Raw genomic sequence first — 18,525 nt, 5'->3', positions numbered from 1 at the left:
GAGGCCTGTGACCAACCTCGATCACTGGAATTAAACTTTTTCAAACCACTCCGTTCCAACTTTTTGTTAATATGAAATACTTTGACTAGAGCGCAGATTAACCTTCACTGACCTTACAAAACTGCCCCAATTTTGTGACTAGAGATACTATTTCATTTCATTTTACAGAGGAAATCTGTATGCGTGTATCTAAGAGGTCTTCAGGACGGGTAATTCTCTCCAATTCACTTTCAGCAGTTACTCTTTTAAGTTGACTGCACAGCCCCAGTGATTTGGAGTACACCATTCTTGTCCAAAAAATAATGATGTAAATCGGGAAGTAGACAATAGATTACTTGTTGTATGTAGGGGATGTCACTCTTAATGTATAGATGTCAGTTCTGTCTTGTTGGAAAGTGGACTGAGATGAGACTGATGAATTTTCAGTGAATTATGTCTATTTGCTACTGATAATCATATTGTAACACACTGTTCTGGGTGGGAACTGACTCCCACATTAATGATCCCAGAACCAATGGGTGCTAACTCTATCTGTTTTTGACATTACTTCAGTCTTAAGTATCTCGACATTCGTGACTAACGAGAGCAGGTTCTCTTTAAACCCACTGGTCCAAGCTATCAATTTCCAAGTATTTCCAACAAAGGTTGTCATCTAATCCCTTCTTTCAGTGCAACAAAGATCGATCGAAGTTCCCACTTTGAATGTAAAACAGCTGTCTTTGGATGTGGAGGATTAAAGCACTACCAATGACATTCACCTAAGCTCCTGCCACTTGCGGTAAATGGTAACTATTTCAAACTGCCTGATCATACTAAATCCCAACCTGATACAATGTGCAGTAAAAAAAAGTCAGTTGGAATAGCCCCCATGAATTTCTCTAATCATTAATTATCCTATGACAACAGGCTTTTTTAATGTTAAGTCACAATAGATTGGATCAACACTGGAACTGTATCTGTCGAACTTGACCTTATTTCAATAAAATTATATAAATTAAATCAGAATGACTGTCCAGACCCAATGTTGCACTATCTTTTGAAGTCTTTCAGGATTACACAGAAGAAAAATACACTGCAAAATTTTCTTGATCATTTTTCTTTCACAAACCAACATCAATACGAGTCAACAGATGGCGTGCAGCAGGGACTCTATAATTTCTTGAATAACCCTACCTCAGTCCTCATTCTTTTCCCTCCATCCTTTAGTATAAAGTGGATCATTGAGCAAATGTGAATGTAAGCCACAAATTAATATGCAAAATACATTTTGATTAAAACCATTTGTGGTGAAACATTGAGCTTGCCGAGCATACTGTCTGTTTCCTTGGAATACAACTATTACTAAGAGTCAACTGTCTGCAGCTGATATGTCTTGCAGGAGCACACTGCTATTGCATGTTGCATCTTTAAGGAGGATTGGATGGAAATTTCAGATAATAGTTCTAATGAACCGTGACATATTTTTCAAAGATTTGGCTGTCTCTTCTAAGTATTTTTGCATCTCCCAAGTAGGCAGCACAGACATGATGTTAAACTTATAAAGAAAAATGAATGCTTCTAGCAGCCTACTGTAGCTTTAATCAAAGTATAACCATTCAGTTTTTATATTAGTGGCAACAGTCTGGCAGTCTGGTTAATTGTTCTTCAGCAGTGATAGGTTCATTCATCAGTTTTAATGTTCACAAAAGAAAGTATCTTCATGAGTTAGTTTGAAGTGAAATGAAGTGATCAGCTGGTTATGCTGCAAAAAAAAAAGATTTTTTCCTAACTGATACACCAAAGTCTTTGTATAAATTTGGCACTTAGTGATTTAGATACTTTAAAGCTGCAGATTCCAGAACTGAGATTCTGTGATTGTCTGTTCGGAGATCTGCCTGTTTTGCCCAGCTGGGAATCTCAGCAACATGCCTGTGTCAATGTTTTCCACCTCTGCATTTGGTGAGGGCAAGCTTCTGAAACACAGAAGCAGAAGTAGTCTTTCAGACTCTTCAGAAAGTGTCATTCTATCAGATCACAACTGATATATAAGAAAGAGAAATCAGAAGATTAACTCTTCAGTCAGATATCAAGACCATTTCAGGCCTAGGGATTGCTAAGCCATAGCCTGCATTTCACAGAATGATTGAATCTCCACAGAGTGGAAACGGGTCATTCTGCCCAACAAATCCACACAGACCCTCCGAAGAGCATCCCACCCAGACCCATCACCCCACCCTATCCCTGCATTATGGCTAAGGCACCTAACCTACACATCCCTGGACACTATGGACAATTTAACATGGCTAATCCACCTAACTTGCACATCTCTAGACTGTGGAAGGAAACCCACGCAGACACGGGGAGAACATGCAAACTCCACATAGACAGTTGCCTGAGACTGGAATCAAACCCAGGTCCCTGGTGCTGTGAGACAGCACTGCTAACTGCTGAGCCATCGTGCCACTCCTGCTGGAGGAATACTTTTTCTTGGCTCATTCCCTTTAAATGAGATTGATACAGAAAACTAAGACAGAGTATTTCTGATAGCTTCATAAAAATGTAGTGAAAAGAATGGTCAGGCCATCCGGCCTGCTGAGTCATCTAAGACCCTTGTGATATCTTCAACCGTTTCCGAAAAAATACCTCAAGCCCAGGTTTTTTCTGTTATCTTACTTCTACTATTTTTGAGGGATTGTATCACTAGTGATGAGCTATAGGAATGCAGGTCTAGGCGATTCAGCCCTTCAAGCCTTTTCTACAATTCAGCTGGATGGCTATTTTGCGATACAGTGTGATACTAATAGTGTGGGCTCAATTCCCACACAAGCTGAGGTTACCAAGAAGGGTTCATCTTCTCAACCCTATGCAGCCCTATGGTCCTCTGGGATTATGGTGATTTTACCTTTTACAATTACCATGGCTGTGTCTCAATTCCACTTTTCTGTCTGCTCCCCCATGATCCTTGACTCCCTTGCCTATCAAAATCCAACTCAGTCTTGAATTAATTCTAAGACTCAGCAAACCCCCCAGCATTTTTCACAGTCTAGCAATGTTCTGAGAACAAATAATTCTGATCATCTCCAGCTTAAAAGCAAGACCTCTTAATCTTAAACTGAGTCCCCCGGTTCTAGACTCCCCAAAGGTAGAACATTCTCTCAGATTCCAGTCTATCAAGTCCCCTTAGGATTTTATCCACTTCTTTACCTGTTTCTTTGGGAAGGTCTCCACTTGAATCACACTGGGACCAGACTCCTGATGAATTGCACAACTAGTGCTATAGATAGGGCTTTACAGTAAGTGGCGGGGGGAGGATTCAGTTGCATGGAAAATTAAAATGCCAAAAGAGTATAGGTTACTGATGAGGCTGACTGTTACCAGAAAATGAAAGCAAGCGACAGAGTGTGAGAGTGTCATTTTGCACCAAGGATAGGTACTGGAGTGGGGAACATTGATAACAGGACAAGTATAAAGGCTTTGCTCTGAATGCACAAAGCACATTGAACAAAGGCACACCATCCTATATACAACAGGAGAAGAGGGTGCTGTTTGGTTGGGCCATTATTGGGATGGCATGGTGGCTCAGTGGTTAACACTGTTGCCTCTCAGCACCTGAGATCCAGGTTTGATTCCAGCTTTGGATAACTGTCTGTAGTGTTTACATGTTCTCCCCTTGTCTGTGTGGGTATCCTCTGAGTGCTCAGGTTTCCTTCCACAGTCCAAAGATCTGCAGGTTAGATGGAATGGCCATGCTAAATTGCCCCATGTATCCAGTGATGTGCGGTTTAGATGGATTAGCCATGGGAAATGCAGAGTTACAGGGAGAAGGTGGGGTGGGCTGCTCTTTGGAGGGTCAGCGTGGACACAATAGGCCGAATAGCCTGCTTCCCATACTGTAGGGATTCTATGATCGTTAACATAGAGAATAACCCTTTTTTTAAAGAAGATGCAGTGTATGTGCACATCTTACAAAATTTCAAAAAGAGGCATCATGAGGTAGCCAATCTCACCTGCATCCACATGGCAACACCCTGACTAATCAGAAACTACCTGCCTGCTCTGAGATTTAACATTGACAGGTAACTGTTCTTGCTGTATCTCCATTCATTCTTCACAGTCACAAAGCCAGGTTAACTGTCTAGCCCCAGTACCTACCGATTAATGGTCAGCTCTTTGCTGGGGACCTGCACTTATGAATACTATCTGAACTCATTTCCAAACAATTACACAAAGCTCCCTTTGCTCTTGACAGATTGGAAATATTCAGTCTGTGGACCTGGATCAGGTTGGAAATGAAGGTGTAAAAATAATTCCATATCGAGCTCCACTAATCAATTCTGAATTTGGAATTAGTTGAGTAAGACTGTATAAGAAAGATTGTATAGTAGCTGCACCTATCATAAAATCGTTGTAACAGCCTTTATATATTCTGTACATGAAAACTGACCTTATTATTACTGAGCTTAAAATTTTTTTTTTAGTGTCGGTATAATAGAAGAATGACAAGACATGGTATTACCATTTTCACGTAATGTGGATCTCTCTAGCAACAGGATTCACCCCACATTTCTCCCTAGAGATTACTTTGGATTTTAGACATTTTCCACCTTTAATTGTATTGAGCTTGTAGGTCATGCTAAACCTTTTAGTGAAGTAAAATGTTAAATAAATGCATTTTCCAATGCCTTGACGGTGAATGAATTGCTGAAGCAAATGAGAACTATTGGTGCTGATCCAACCACTTCTGTGACCACTTTGAATCAATGCTGATGATACAGAGAGCAGGAAGTGCTGGAGAAATGCAGAAGGTCAGGCAGTATCCCTGGAGAAAGACACAGAGTTAACATTTGGAGTCTGGAATGACTCTTTCTCAGAACTCTTCACAAGAAGTCATATCATACTCAAAACATTGATTCTGTTTCTCCACAGATGCTACCAGACTCGCTGAGCTTCTCCAACACTCATGTTTTGCTTCAGAGTTCCAGCATCCACTGTGCTTTTATTTCACAGTTGACGATAGTTCTCTTAAGATTGTCATGTGTCTTATTTAAACATTACTGTTCGGTTTTATCTTAAGTGGAGGCTACACTGTTTGGAACCCTGTCCTTAGTCTGAAAGCATTAAGTCACTCTCTTCCATTCAAACATCCAAGTGACCAGCAATATTAGGCAGACAATAAATCAAAGATGAAGAAAGTTGATTATCTACCTTGAGTGTGGCTTCCTTATTCTTTGACTGACAGGCACGCCTCATTACAAGTAAATATTGGAGCTCCTGTATATCAGTATGATCCAGGAGAAATTGACCTGCGTACGTTTTTGGAGTTCAAGCGTCTTCGGCTCAGTTGATCAGCTGGAGACTGATCTACTGGCTCTGCATAACATCAGGGAGGGGGAGACTTACTTGGACACTTTATTCCAGGAGGCAGTGGCACCCCTTACAATACGGTCTTCATTGGTCAGTGAAAGAAAGCAAGTAAGGGGACCCAGAGGGCAGGAATGCAGGAGGCTCAGCCTTTGCAAAAGCCCAACAGCTCTTGTTTGGATGAGAGTGAGGGCAGCAAGATCAATGAGCTAACTGAATGTATTACAGGAAGCCATTCAAACGGGAGAAGCAAAAAGGAAAGTCCGGGGAGTTGAGATTGTACTCTGTAGCAAAGTACATGAATCCAAGTGGTTGTTAGCCATCTCAGTGCTAGGGTGCCAACAACATAGGCAACGTGAGGCAAGAGTGAGGCAACATCAATATGAAGAGTTAGGTATCAAATTAAGAAGCACAACATCCAAGGTAATAATCTCTGCAAAATTACCTGGGCCACATGCAAAAAGGCACCGAGCAGATGAAGGTGAGAGAAACAAGTACATGGCTCAAAGACTGGTCTGGGTGAAGTGGGTCCTGGTTCCTGCGACATTGGCATTGGCATATTGCCTTTGAAACAAGACAGATGAATTGATAGTGTAAATGCAAATAAATAAGTAAGATCCGATCGCCCATCCAAGACTTGGCTGCAGAATGACATAGATTGGATCCTGGATGTTGAAGGGCATGTGGAATTTAGGAAGGACAGGAAGATATGAAAAGGTGCAGAGGTGGCACTGTAAATTAATAATGATAGTACAACAGAGAGGGATTCCTGCAGGTCAGGAAACTGGGATATACAAGCAGGTTGGGTAGAAATGAGAAATGGTAAAGGCAAGAAGAAACTTGTGGGAGCGGTGTACAGGCTCCTGAAAAGTAACCACAAAATAGAGTGTTGGCAAAGAAATTATGTGAACTTGCCTGTAATAAAAAGGCTATACTGCATCCGCTGTACCCGGTGTGGCTTCCTCTACATCGGGGAAACCAAGCGGAGACTCGGGGACCGCTTTGCAGAACACTTACGCTCGGTTCGCAACAAACAACTGCACCTCCCGGTCGCGAACCATTTCAACTCCCCCTCCCATTCCTCAGACGACATGTCCATCCTGGGCCTCCTGCAGTGCCACAACGATGCCACCCGAAGGTTGCAGGAACAGCAACTCATATTCCGCTTGGGAACCCTGCAGCCCAATGGTATCAATGTGGATTTCACAAGTTTCAAAATCTCCCCTCCCCCCACCGCATCCCAAAACCAGTCCAACTCGTCCCTGCCTCCCTAACCTGTTCTTCCTCCCACCTATCCCCTCCTCCCACCTCAAGCCGCACCTCCATCTCCTACCGACCAACCTCATCCCGCCCCCTTGACCTGTCCGTCCTCCCTGGACTGACCTATCCCCTTCCTAACTCCCTACCTACACTCACCTTTCCTGGCCCCATCCCCGCCTCTTCGACCTGTTTGTTTCCTCTCCACCTATCCTCTCCTCTATCCCTCTTCTATCCGCCTCCCACTCTCTCCCTATTTATTTCAAAACCCCCTTCCCCTCCCCCTTTTCTGATGAAGGGTCGAGGCCCGAAACGTCAGCCTCTCTGCTCCTATGATGCTGCTTGGCCTGCTGTGTTCATCCAGCCCTGCACCTTGTTGTCTCGGATTCTTCAGCATCTGCAGTTCCTACTATCTCTGATAGTGATAATCCTGGCAGATTTCAATTTTCATATAGACTAGAAAAAATCAGACAGGCAAAGGTAGCTTAAATTAGTTCAAAGCAAGTTTTTGGATTGTTTTTGGAGTGCTGTATTCTGGAGCCAACTAGAAAGCAGGCTATACCAGATTAGCTATGGTGCAGTGAGATAATATAAATTAATCGTATCATTGTGAAGACACCCTAGGTAGTAGCAATCATAATATAATTGAATTTTATGTTCAGTTTTAGGGAGAGAAAAGTGGGTCCAAGTTTAGTATTTTAAATATAAACAAGGGCAAATATGACTGCTCGAAAGCAGAGCCGGCTAAACTGAACCAGCAAATTATGTTAGTAATAGAACAATAAGGATACAGAGGCAGACATTTAATGGAATATGTCAGATAACACAGTAGTTTCATTCCAAAGAGGAGAAAAATTTCCAAAAGGGATGACTCACTATCCACAGTTAACCAAAAGGTGAAAGGTAGTGTCAAAAGAAAGGGATGTACTAACACACAGATGGTCGGTCAGTTAAGAAGATTGGACAACATATTAAAAAAAAGCAAACAATGACAAAGTTTAAAAAGGAGTTCAAGAGAAAGCTAGCTGGGAATGTAAAAACATTTTAAATTCATTCAGGGGATGTTATGTTCACTGGTTTGGCCAGCAATTATTGCCCTACCCTAAATGATCTTGAGAAACAGGTGGTCAGCTCTATTGAAGCTGAAGGAAGAAACAAGTTAATAAAGTGAGCATCAGTCCTATAGAATGTGATTCTGAGCAATTATAAAAGAAAATAAGGAGACTGTAGATGAATTAGACAGGTATTTTGCATTGTTCTTCAGCACAGAGGATACAAGTAACACCCTCAAAATGAGATGTAAATTGGGAAATGTAAGGGTGGAACGGACTCAAAATTTTAATCACCAGGGAAGTGGTACAGAGCAAATTGTTGGACCTATGGGTTAACAAATCTGAGGGTCCTGATGGACCAAATGAAGTATTTAGTGAGATGATTAATGCGTTGATTTTGATATTCCAAAATTCCCAAGTTTTGGAGAAAAGTTCTTTAGATTTGAAAGCAACAAATGTAACTCCTTTAATTAAATAGGGAGAGAGACAGAAAGAAGGAAACTACAAGCCCGTTAGCTTATTGTATGTTATAGGGAAGTTGTTAGAAGCTATTTTAAAGACATTACAGCAGGGCAATTAAGACAAATCCATGGTAATCAGGATGAGTCAGTATGGTTTTCTGAAAGCAAAGACATGTTTCACGAATTTATTGGAGTTCTTTGAGGAACTGACACATGATGTTGAAATGTACGTACTGTGCTTAGATTTCCAGCAGCGTAATGTGGAAAATAAAGCTCATGCTGTAGTGTGTAACAGATTAGCGTGAACAGTAGATTGGCCAGCCACCAGGAAACTGAGTAGGTTTGAATGGATTATTTTCGGGTTGGCAAGATGTAAGAAGTGGTTAACCATAGGGATCAGTGCTGGGACATCAACATTTTCACTTTGTGTAAATGACTTGCATGAAGGGACTGAAGGTATGGCAGCTAAATTTACTGATGACACAAAAGTAGGTTGGAAAGTGAGCTGTGAAGAAACCATGAGGCTACAAAGAGATAGATAGGTTAAGTGAGTGAGTAAAAGTCTGTCTTATTGTGGGAAAAAGTGAAATTATCCATTTTGGCAGGAAGGATCAAAAAAGAAGCATATTAATCTAAATGGTGAGATATTGCAGCTGTCTTAGATACAAACAGATCTATGTGTCCCAGTGTAGTAATCACAGAAGGTGCACGTACAAGTGGAGCAGGTGATTAGGAAAGCTAACAGAATGTTGTAGTTTGTTGCGAGGGGAATTCATTTTGAAGTTAGAAAGGTATGCTTCAATTATATATGGCATTGGTGAGTCTGTTTAAGAATGAAGAGAACCCTTACCTTACAGAGGGACATCTGTTTTGGAGTTTACTTCCTCAAATGCAGAGTATTTGAATATTTTTATCATAAGACCTTTAGGTATAGGAGCAAAAGCAGGTTGTTTGGTCCATTGAATTTCCCCTACCATTCAATGAGATCGTGGCTGATCTGATAATCTGATCATGGCTCCTCTGTGCTGGAGCTTTCTGCAGTCTTTCAGTAGTATTCAGCTCTTCTATTCTCCCTGCCAGCGTGCATGAACTCATTTTCCCATGTTATATTCTATTTGCCAGGTTTTTGCCAACTCACTTAACCTGCCTGTATCCCTCTTTAGAGTCCTAGTACCATCTGCACTGCTTGCCTTCCCACCTATTTTTGTGTCATCCTTAAACTTGGCTATAGAACATGTACTTTCTGTATCCAAGTTATTAATTTATATTGTAAATAATTGTGCTCCAGCGGGGAGCCCAATGGTACTCTACTAGTTGCAGATTGCTATCGTGAAAAAAGCCTCCTTTATCCCAAATCTCTGTAATCTGTTATTTAGCTAATTCTATGCAAGTATACTACCCCGACAGCATGGATTCTTACTACGTAACACAACATACGATACCTTATCAAACACCTTTTGGAAGTCCAAAAATTGTTATAACTATTGTTTTCCCTTTATCTATCCTGCTTGTTACCTCCTCAAAGAAATGATTTCCCCATCATGATGCGTGATTTTATTACGTATTTCTAAATACTCTGCTATTAGCCTTTATAATCGATTGTAATGTTTTCTCAATGACAGACATTAAGCTAACTGGCCTATAGTTACATGTTTTATGACTCCTTCCCTTTTTGAATAAGTGAATTACATTGGCAGTTTTCCAATCCTCTGGGATGTTTTCCAGAATTTAAGGATTCCTTGGAACATTACTATTCATGTTATATATAAATGATCTTGATGTTGAAACCAAATGCAACATTTCCAGATTTGCTGACAACACAAAACTGGATGAGATTATGTGGAATATGCAAGCAGGCTTCAAGGTGATTTAGACAAGTTGACACATGGACAAAGACAAGGCAGATGCAGTAAAGATAAAGTCACCATAGCCTTACCAGAAAAATGAGCTGCTCTGTCATTACCAAGACATGACTGGTGATGGTTTAACCTGAGGGTTACCACACCTCAGGCAGGAGGGGAGGTTGAGGAGGAGACTCCTTAATGGTAACCTCAGCCAGTGTGGGAATTTTTTTTATTATTCATTAATGGGATGAGGGTGTCGCTGGCCAGGCAGCATTTATTGCCCATTCCTAATTGCCCAGAGGGCAGTTCAGAGTCAACCACATTGCTGTGGGTTTGGAGTCACAAATAGGCCAGACCAGGTAAGGATGGCTGTTTCCTTCCCTAAAGGACTAGTGAACCAGATGGGTTTTTTCCCGACAATCGACAATGGATTCATGGTCATCATTAGACTCTTAATTCCAGATATTTATTGAATTCAAATTCCACCATCTGCCATGGTGGGATTCAAACCCAGGCCCGCAGAACATTATCTGGGTCTCTGCCTTAACAGTCAAGTGATAATACCACTAGGCCATCGCCTCCCCGATATCGTAGTCATGCTGTTGGCATCAGTCTACATCATAAACCAGCCAACTGAGCTAAATGTGAAATTACACACTTTGGCACAAGAAATAGAAAGCAAGATTACTTGAATGGTATTATATTGGGAAGTTTGGATGTAAAAAGGGATCTAGGTGTCCATGTATATCAGTCAATGGAAGTAAACAGGCAGGTACAGCAAGCAATTAGGAAGGCAAATGGTATATTGACCTTCACTGCAAGAAGATTTGAGTTCAGAAGTAGGGATATCTTACTGCAGTTATACAGGGCCATGGTTGAGACCACACCTGGAGAATGATGTGCTATGTTGTCTCCCTACTTAGGATATATCTGCCATAGAGAGAGTACAGTGATGATTCACTATGCTGGTACAAAAGATACAAGGACTGTCCTCAGAGGAGAGATTTGTTTGACTGGGCCCGTATTCACTAGAGTTTCGGTGGATGAGAAGGGATCTGATTGAAACATGTAAAATTCTGACCAAATGCAGGGAGGATTCCCTAGTGGGGGAGTCCAGAACCAGGGGTCACAGTCTTAGGATATGGGGTAGACCATTTAAGATGGAGAAGAGGAAAAATGTCTTCACTCAAAGGATAGTGAACCTGTAGAATTCTCTATCACAGAAAACTGTGGAGGCCAAATCACTGAATATATTCAAGAATGAGATAAATCATTTTTTAAAGCATCAAAGCAGTTTTTTTTTAAAAGACAATTATTTTCCTGCCTTTGAGGTTAATCTGACTGGCCTGTAATTGCTTTCGCTATCCTTTTCAGTGAATGGTCCAACCACCAGTCCTCTGGCACCACGACTGTGTCCAGGGAGGATTGGAAAATAATGCTCAAAGCATCCACTATTTCTTCCTTTTACACTCTTGGACATATTTATACCTGGTCTGGGGATTAATATGTTTTCAGGGATGTTTAACAGCTTAATACTTTCTCCCTCGCTATGTTGATTTCATCTAATATTTCAAGTTGCTCCTCCCTGGTTGTAATATCTTTCCTTTTTCCTCTGTTTTATGAAAACACATGCAAAGCATTCATTAAGAGCCATACTGCTGTCCTCTACTTCCAACTGAGATCATACTTGGCATCCCTAATATGTTCCTACTGTTTTCATTGAAGTGGTAGAAAGGTGGCAAGGGATAATCCTTTGAAGGCTGGTGGGTTGGAAGAGAAGATGCAAGAACAGAAGCATGAACCGTGTTGACCGTAGTGGAGGGGAATCTTCAATTTAGGAGAGAAAAGATTGGAAACACTATTTATAGAAGGTGGTATGTTCAAAATAAATGTGATAGAGAAATGAGAAGAAGCCTTAGAACAGTGTAGGAGTATGTATAATCAAGGTAACTGTGGGAATCAATGGCTTACCAGTGGGCAGCCAGCAACAATCGAGACCAAGAAGTCAAAAGTTAAGATAAGTTGGAGGTGGGTCCATCATTAATGTACTGAAAAAAGATATGACAGACAGGACCTGAGTGTGAAAGGAGAACGGACCAGAGGGAAGGGTCCAGGTGGAAGAGAATCCTGAAGACTGAAGAAAGGGTCTCCTGGCCAGAACAAACTGGATGTGAAAACAAAAACAGTAGAGCACGTTATGTAGATCTTGGAATTTATTAAGAGGTGAGTAAGGGGCTAAAGTTACTGAAGCTCAGTGAAGATAATAAAAAGGGAATAATGAAAACATGCTGGGTGTGAATCTATGGAGCCATGAGAACAGAACATTTGAAGAGGAGGGATGGATGATTGAGTGATGTAGATATCCAAGGATAGTTGAAGCTTGCAGTCCTTAATCTGAAAGCAAGAAATAATGTCTATTCTGACCCATCCCTGGTCAGAGTCCCCAATTTGTTATGATCCTGGGCGAGGAGTGATGAATTGGCCGCCTTTCTTTATTCAACCCCTCCCTCAGTTGGGCACTAACAAGATTAATATGACAAGGATTCCTTCCCTTGTGGATGCTTTACCCCAGCTCAAGTATATTTATGTTTCAGAAGGAACCAAAATAACCACACGTCTTTGAGTTGGAGAAAGAGTGAGTTTATTTCCTGATAATACAATGTGACACAGATTAGAATTGGGGGATGAGTCCAAAAAGTAAAGGATTATACAAATTCGTCTTTGGCTTCTCCATGTCTAATAGATTGTGAAACGTTGTGACTGTTAAGGTGTGAGATTCTGGTAATGCTATCTTTGGCAGTTGAGTAGTTGTTTGGGGACTCTAGGTTCTGCAACTAGCTGAAAGGGGTTTGTCCAGTTTTCTTCACTGTGGTTTTCTTGCTGATTTATTTTCAACAATCATAGGTAGACTTTATTGCCTTTTGACCTGCACCACGCAGGGTTGTCTAATGGACATTTTCATCTAACAAATAAAAAAAAAATTGACATAGCCCATGGGAGATCTCAGTTCAGGCTTTTGAATGACCTTACTCCCTTCGAGGCCTTGCTGTCTGAAGGTCCCTTGACACACTTCAAGTATGACATTCCATTATTCCTCCCAAGTCTCAGTATAAACCACACACAGATTGGAGACCACCACTGAGTTGCAGTCTTGCCCATCTTTAGACTTCTGTGGTTTTCTTTTTGAAAAAACACATTACACTTAGAAGTTCAACATAGAGTTAATTTGGGGTTATGAGCTGTTTCCATGATAGCTAATACGCCCAAAGAGGTGAAATGTTAACTGAAACTGCAGGCCAGGATACCTCTGAGACTGTCTGAGAGAGAGAGTCTGTGCTGCTGAAGGGAGAGATTGGGAGCATACACGTGACGTGCATGATGTTGACTATGGACCCCAGGAAACCATGAGAACAGTGGCTTGAGGAAAATCTTGGAAATAGCAATGCTCAGATGGATCTGAAATATGAAAGGTAGCATTTAAGTTTCTAAAGAGACGTGGCTGTAAAAGCCATTTTGCTAGACACTGGCTGAAGAAAAGAAGCTGAAAGTAATGAACGTAATCAAAATTTTAAAAAATAGACAGAAAACCCGAAAATGAGAACTTCTACCAAGTGGACATTCCTGGAAGAGAAGGGACAGTAAAGTATTAAAGCAGTATTGTGGATACTGAAAACACAAAATTAAAACAGAAACTTCTGGAAACACCTAGTAGGTTGGTTTCATTTTTGAACTTTCTCCAATTCAGAAAGATGAACAGTTTTATCAAATCACTCCATCCCCCTCCCATTGTGTTATAAATATTAAAATGCAACATGAATTGCACTCAGGAGAAATCTTGTGGCAGCAAAATACTGCTCAAGATCAGTTGTACTTCCATTATGCTGAGAAGATATTGCCAATGGATAATTGCTTCACAATTAAGATGAAAAATAAGCATTTGAAGTTATTCTGCCATAAATTATTCTAACAAGTGATGAAAATGCTAGTTGCAATTTCTTCCATTTGCAACATGTAATGTATTTTTTTCATGTGTTTAAATAATTGTTGTACATCTAGTAGAGTTAGTGGCATAGCATCATTACAGCATACGGAGGCCATTTGGCCCATTGCATCCATGTTCGTTCTCTGCAAAAAATCCAGACCCCTGCTCTGTTCCTGTAGTTTGCATGTTTACTTCTCCCATGTGCCCATCTGTTTTCCCTTTTAAAGTCATTGATTATCTCACTCTTATAGGAAATGAGTACTTGCTACCTAAAAGAAAAATCTTCCAAACAACCCATTGCTTCTGTTGCCCAAAACCTTAAATTGCTGTCCCCTAGTCCCTGTAGCATTAGCTAGTAGGAACAATTGTTCTCTATCTACCTTATCTAAACTTGCTGTAATTGTATATATCTAGATAAAATCTCCTCTCAACCTCCAAGGTTCCAAGAACAACTTCTCCAAGCTAACCTGATATCTAATATCCCTAATTTTTGGGACCATTCCGGTAATTATTGTCTGCACTCTCTGATTTGGCCTTCAAATGTTTCCTTAAGAATGTCAACAAGAACTAAACACAATACTTTAGTTATGGTCTAACCAGGGCTTTATAAAGATCTGGATTAACATTCCTGCTTTTATACTCATTAGAAAATTCAAGATCCCATGTGTTTGTCTCAGTGTACACTCAATGTTTTGCCAAATTTAAAAGTCTACAGCTGTGAATCTTAGAGTCCCTCTGTGCCTGCACACTGTAGGATGGTGTCATCAAATCTGTGTTGCCTCTCTCTATTTGTCTGCCAAAATGCACCACCTCCCTGTATTAAATTCCCTTTGCCACTTCCCTGTTGAATCTACTCATCACTTTACATCCTGTTGCAGTCAGGATTGGTGTCATCCTCCTGGTTTTTCCCTCCTTTCTCTCCAACATAATAATGATAAGGTGAGGTTGTTGACTTGCTCGCCGAGCTGGCTTGTTCAGGTTCAGATGTTTTGTCACCATGCTAGGTGACATCATCAGTGGACCCTTCGATGAAGTGATGTTATTCTGCTCTGCTTGGAATTTATACTGTATGGCCTGTTTTGGTGAGTAGTATCATTTCTGGTTTTGATCTGTATGGGTTTGTATATGGGGTCAAATTCTATATGTTTGTTAATTGCTTTACGGGTGGAGAACCGTGCTTCTAGGAATTCCCCTGCGTGTCCATGTTTGGCTTCAGCTACAATGGTTACTGTGTCCCAGTTGAACTGATGGCCTTCATTGTCTGAGTGTACCGATATTAAGCAGAGTTTGTCATGCCGTTGTACTGCTAGACCTGTGCCTCACCACACACTTCGTCTTTAATGGTCAAATATACAAACAGATCAATGGTACACCAATGGGGTAACCATGTCAGGACTCATTGCAGAAGCAGTCATGCAAAGACTAGAACACACCATCCTTCTCTGCATTCATCCTAAATTGTGGATCCAGTATGTAGATGACACATTTGTCATTATTAAACACAACAAACTAGAAGAGACCCATCACCTCATCAACAACATATTCACAGGGATTAAATTCACAAGGGAAGAAGAAAACAACAATCAGCTTCTGTTTCTGGATGTCAGAGTTGAGCGTATGACCAACGGGGAGTTCCAAACCCTGGAATATGGGAAAGCAACCAACACTGATCAAATCCTCAACTTCCACAGCAACTGCCCCAACGTCCACAAACAAAGCTGCCTTAGGACACTTTTAAATGGGCCACAACTCACTGTTATTCCAGAACTATGCAGGAAAGAAGAAGAGCACGTATATAAATCTTCGCTATCAACGGATATCCCTGCAACTTCATCCCCAGATGCCTACTAAACAGATAACAATAGGAGGACACAGTACACCCTAACACACTGGCCACACTGTCCTACATCAAGAACATATCAGAACTGACAACGAGACTCCTAAGACCACTAGGAATCATGGTGGCACACGAGCCCACAGCCACTCTACGACAAACGCTCACAAAGATTAAAGACCCCATTCCCACAACATGCAGAACCAACGTGGTTTACAAAATACCATGCAACGATTGCCACAAACATTATATTGGACAGACAGGAAGGAAACTAGCTATCAGAATACATGAACATCAGCTAGCAGCAAAACAACACAATGAACTTTCCTTAATATCAGTACACTCGGACAACGAAAGCCATCAGTTTAACTGGAACAATGTAACTATAATAGCCCAAGCCAAACGTAGACACGCACAGGAAGTCCTAGAGCCATGCTTCTCCACCTGTAATGCAATCAACAAACATATAGAATTGGACCCCATATACAAAACCATACAGATCAAAACCGGAAATGACACTACTCACCATAAGGGACCAGACAGTATAAATTCCAAGCGGAGTAGAACACCATAGTTTCTTTGGAGGCCTCACTGATTATGTTACTTAGCATGGTGACAAAAGGTCTGAACCAAAACAAGCCAGCTCGGCAAGCAAGTCAACAAACTCAAGAATGTTATATTTGTTGTTTTCTAATATGGTAGGACCTTTCTAGAATTCATCCATGAACTATGTGTGTAGCCACTACTTTTAAGAATCTCGGAAGCATTCCCATACGTCCTGGACCCATGTTAACTTTTAGTCTTATCAGTTTTCTTAGTTTTTTTTTTCTGTAGTGATACTTATAAAGTCATAGAGATCTACAACACAGAAAAAGGCTCATTGGACTTTCGCCAGTCAAAAACAACCAACCATTTATATTAATCCCATTTTCCAGTACTTGACCTGAAACTTTGTGTGCCTTAGCATTATCAGTGTACATCTAAATCCTTCTTAAATGTTGTGAGAGTTTCTGCCTCTACCGCTGTAGTGATTGGAACCCAGTTGATCTCATTGACTGTGAGGTTCTTGATTGGGGTTGTTAACCTGGGCCAAACAGGAAAGCCCTGGCTCACCAATATAAACAAGAGATGTAGCATAGTGATGGGTGCCCCTACCCCTGAACCAAGAGACCCGGGTTCAAGTCCCAACTGCTCCAGAGGTGTGTAATAACATCACCGAACAGGTTGATTAGAAAAATAAGTTAATTTTAAAAATATATAACCAGGAGATTAGAATCCCTGGATCCCATGTGACCTAACTTTCATGACTAGTTTGCCGTTCGGGGCCTTATCAAAGGCTTTAGTAAAGTCCATATGGACAACATCCACTGCCCTATCCTCATCTATCCTCTTGGTTACCTCTTTGAAAAACTCTAAAAGATTTGTCAGACATGACTTCCCACCCAAAAATCCATGCTGATTATCCCTAATCAGACCTTGACTATCCAAACATTGGTTGATCCTGTCCCTCCGTATCCTCTCCAATAACTTGCTTACCACTGATGTCAGGTCACTGGCCTGTTGTTCCCTGGCTTGTCTTTGCTACTTTTCTTAAAGAATGGAACAATATTAGCCACCTTCCAGTCTTCTGGAACTTCACTAGTGGCTAAATATGAAGCAAAAATTTCTGCAAGGTCCTCTGCAATTCCTTCTCTAGCCTCCCACAATGTCCGAGGATGGACTTCATCAGGCCCAGGGGATTTACCCACCTTAATACGCATTAAGGCTGTAAACACCTCCTGTCTGGTAATATGTATGCAGTCCACAACATTCCTACTTGTTTCCCTTATTTCCTTAGTATCCATGATCCCCTCCGCTGTAAACACTGAGGAGAAATATTCATTAAAAATCTCCCCCATGTCCTGTGGCTCCACAAATAGACGGCGATGCTGATCTTTAGGGGACTTTTTCTCTCCCATCCACCCTCTTACTCTTAATACAGCTATAGAACCTCTTGGGATTATCTTTAACCTTATCTGCCAGATCCATCTCATACCCTCATTTTGCTCTTCTGACATCCCTGTTAAGTGTGCTTCTACACTTTTTATCATCTTTTAGGGATTCACTTGAGCCCGATAGCTTAAACCCAATGTGTGCCGCCTTCTTGTTCCTGACCAAAGCCTCAATATCCCTCGTCAGCCAGGTATCCCTAAACCTACCAGCTTTTACCTTCCCCCTAACAGGGACATGCTGACCCTGGACACGTGATATCACACTTTTAAAAGCCTCCCATTTGCCAGTCGTACCCTTTCCTTTAAACAGACTCACCCAGTTGACCTCTGCTAGATCCTGCCTAATGGCCCCAAAATTAGCCTGCTGCAGTTCAGCACCTTAACCTGTGGACCTGTTCTATCTTTTTCCATAACTATGTTAAAACTAAGAAAGTTCCGGTCACTGGACCCAAAGTACTCTCTGACTGACACTTCAGTCACTGGCCTGAGATAGTAGGAACTGCAGATGCTGGTGAATCCGAGACAACAAGCTGCAGGGCTGGATGAACACAGCAGGCCAAGCAGCATCATAGGAGCAGAGAGGCTGACGTTTCGGGCCTAGACCCTTCATCAGAAAAGGGGGAGGGGAAGGGGGTTCTGAAATACATTCACCTTTACTGGCTCCATCCCCGCCTCTTCAACCTGTTTGTTTCCTCTCCTCTATCCATCTTCTATCCGCCTCCCACTCTCTCCCTATTTATTTCAGAACCCCCTTCCCCTCCCCC

The 18,525-nt window shown here is 41.4% G+C and overlaps 1 protein-coding gene across 4 annotated transcripts in view; it reads left to right on the top strand.

The window, feature by feature from the left end:
• Positions 1 to 18,525, top strand: part of rad18 (RAD18 E3 ubiquitin protein ligase) — a 219,534-nt gene that overhangs the window by 160,194 nt on the left and 40,815 nt on the right. Inside the window, exon 9 of one of the 4 annotated variants that reach the window (XM_048606424.1) lies at positions 670 to 890. The exons of the other annotated variants lie outside the window; for them this stretch is intronic. Coding sequence (XP_048462381.1) covers positions 670 to 751 — 82 coding nt within the window. The 3' untranslated portion in view covers positions 752 to 890. Of the gene's footprint in view, positions 1 to 669; positions 891 to 18,525 lie in introns of those variants that run through there. 4 annotated transcript variants of the gene reach the window in all.

The sequence above is a fragment of the Rhincodon typus genome, chromosome 16 (assembly GCF_021869965.1).
Source record: "Rhincodon typus isolate 14 chromosome 16, sRhiTyp1.1, whole genome shotgun sequence".
NCBI classification, from domain to species: Eukaryota; Metazoa; Chordata; class Chondrichthyes; order Orectolobiformes; family Rhincodontidae; genus Rhincodon; species Rhincodon typus.
Note: the sequence above shows the minus strand (reverse complement) of the source record. Positions and strands in the feature narration are given on the sequence as shown.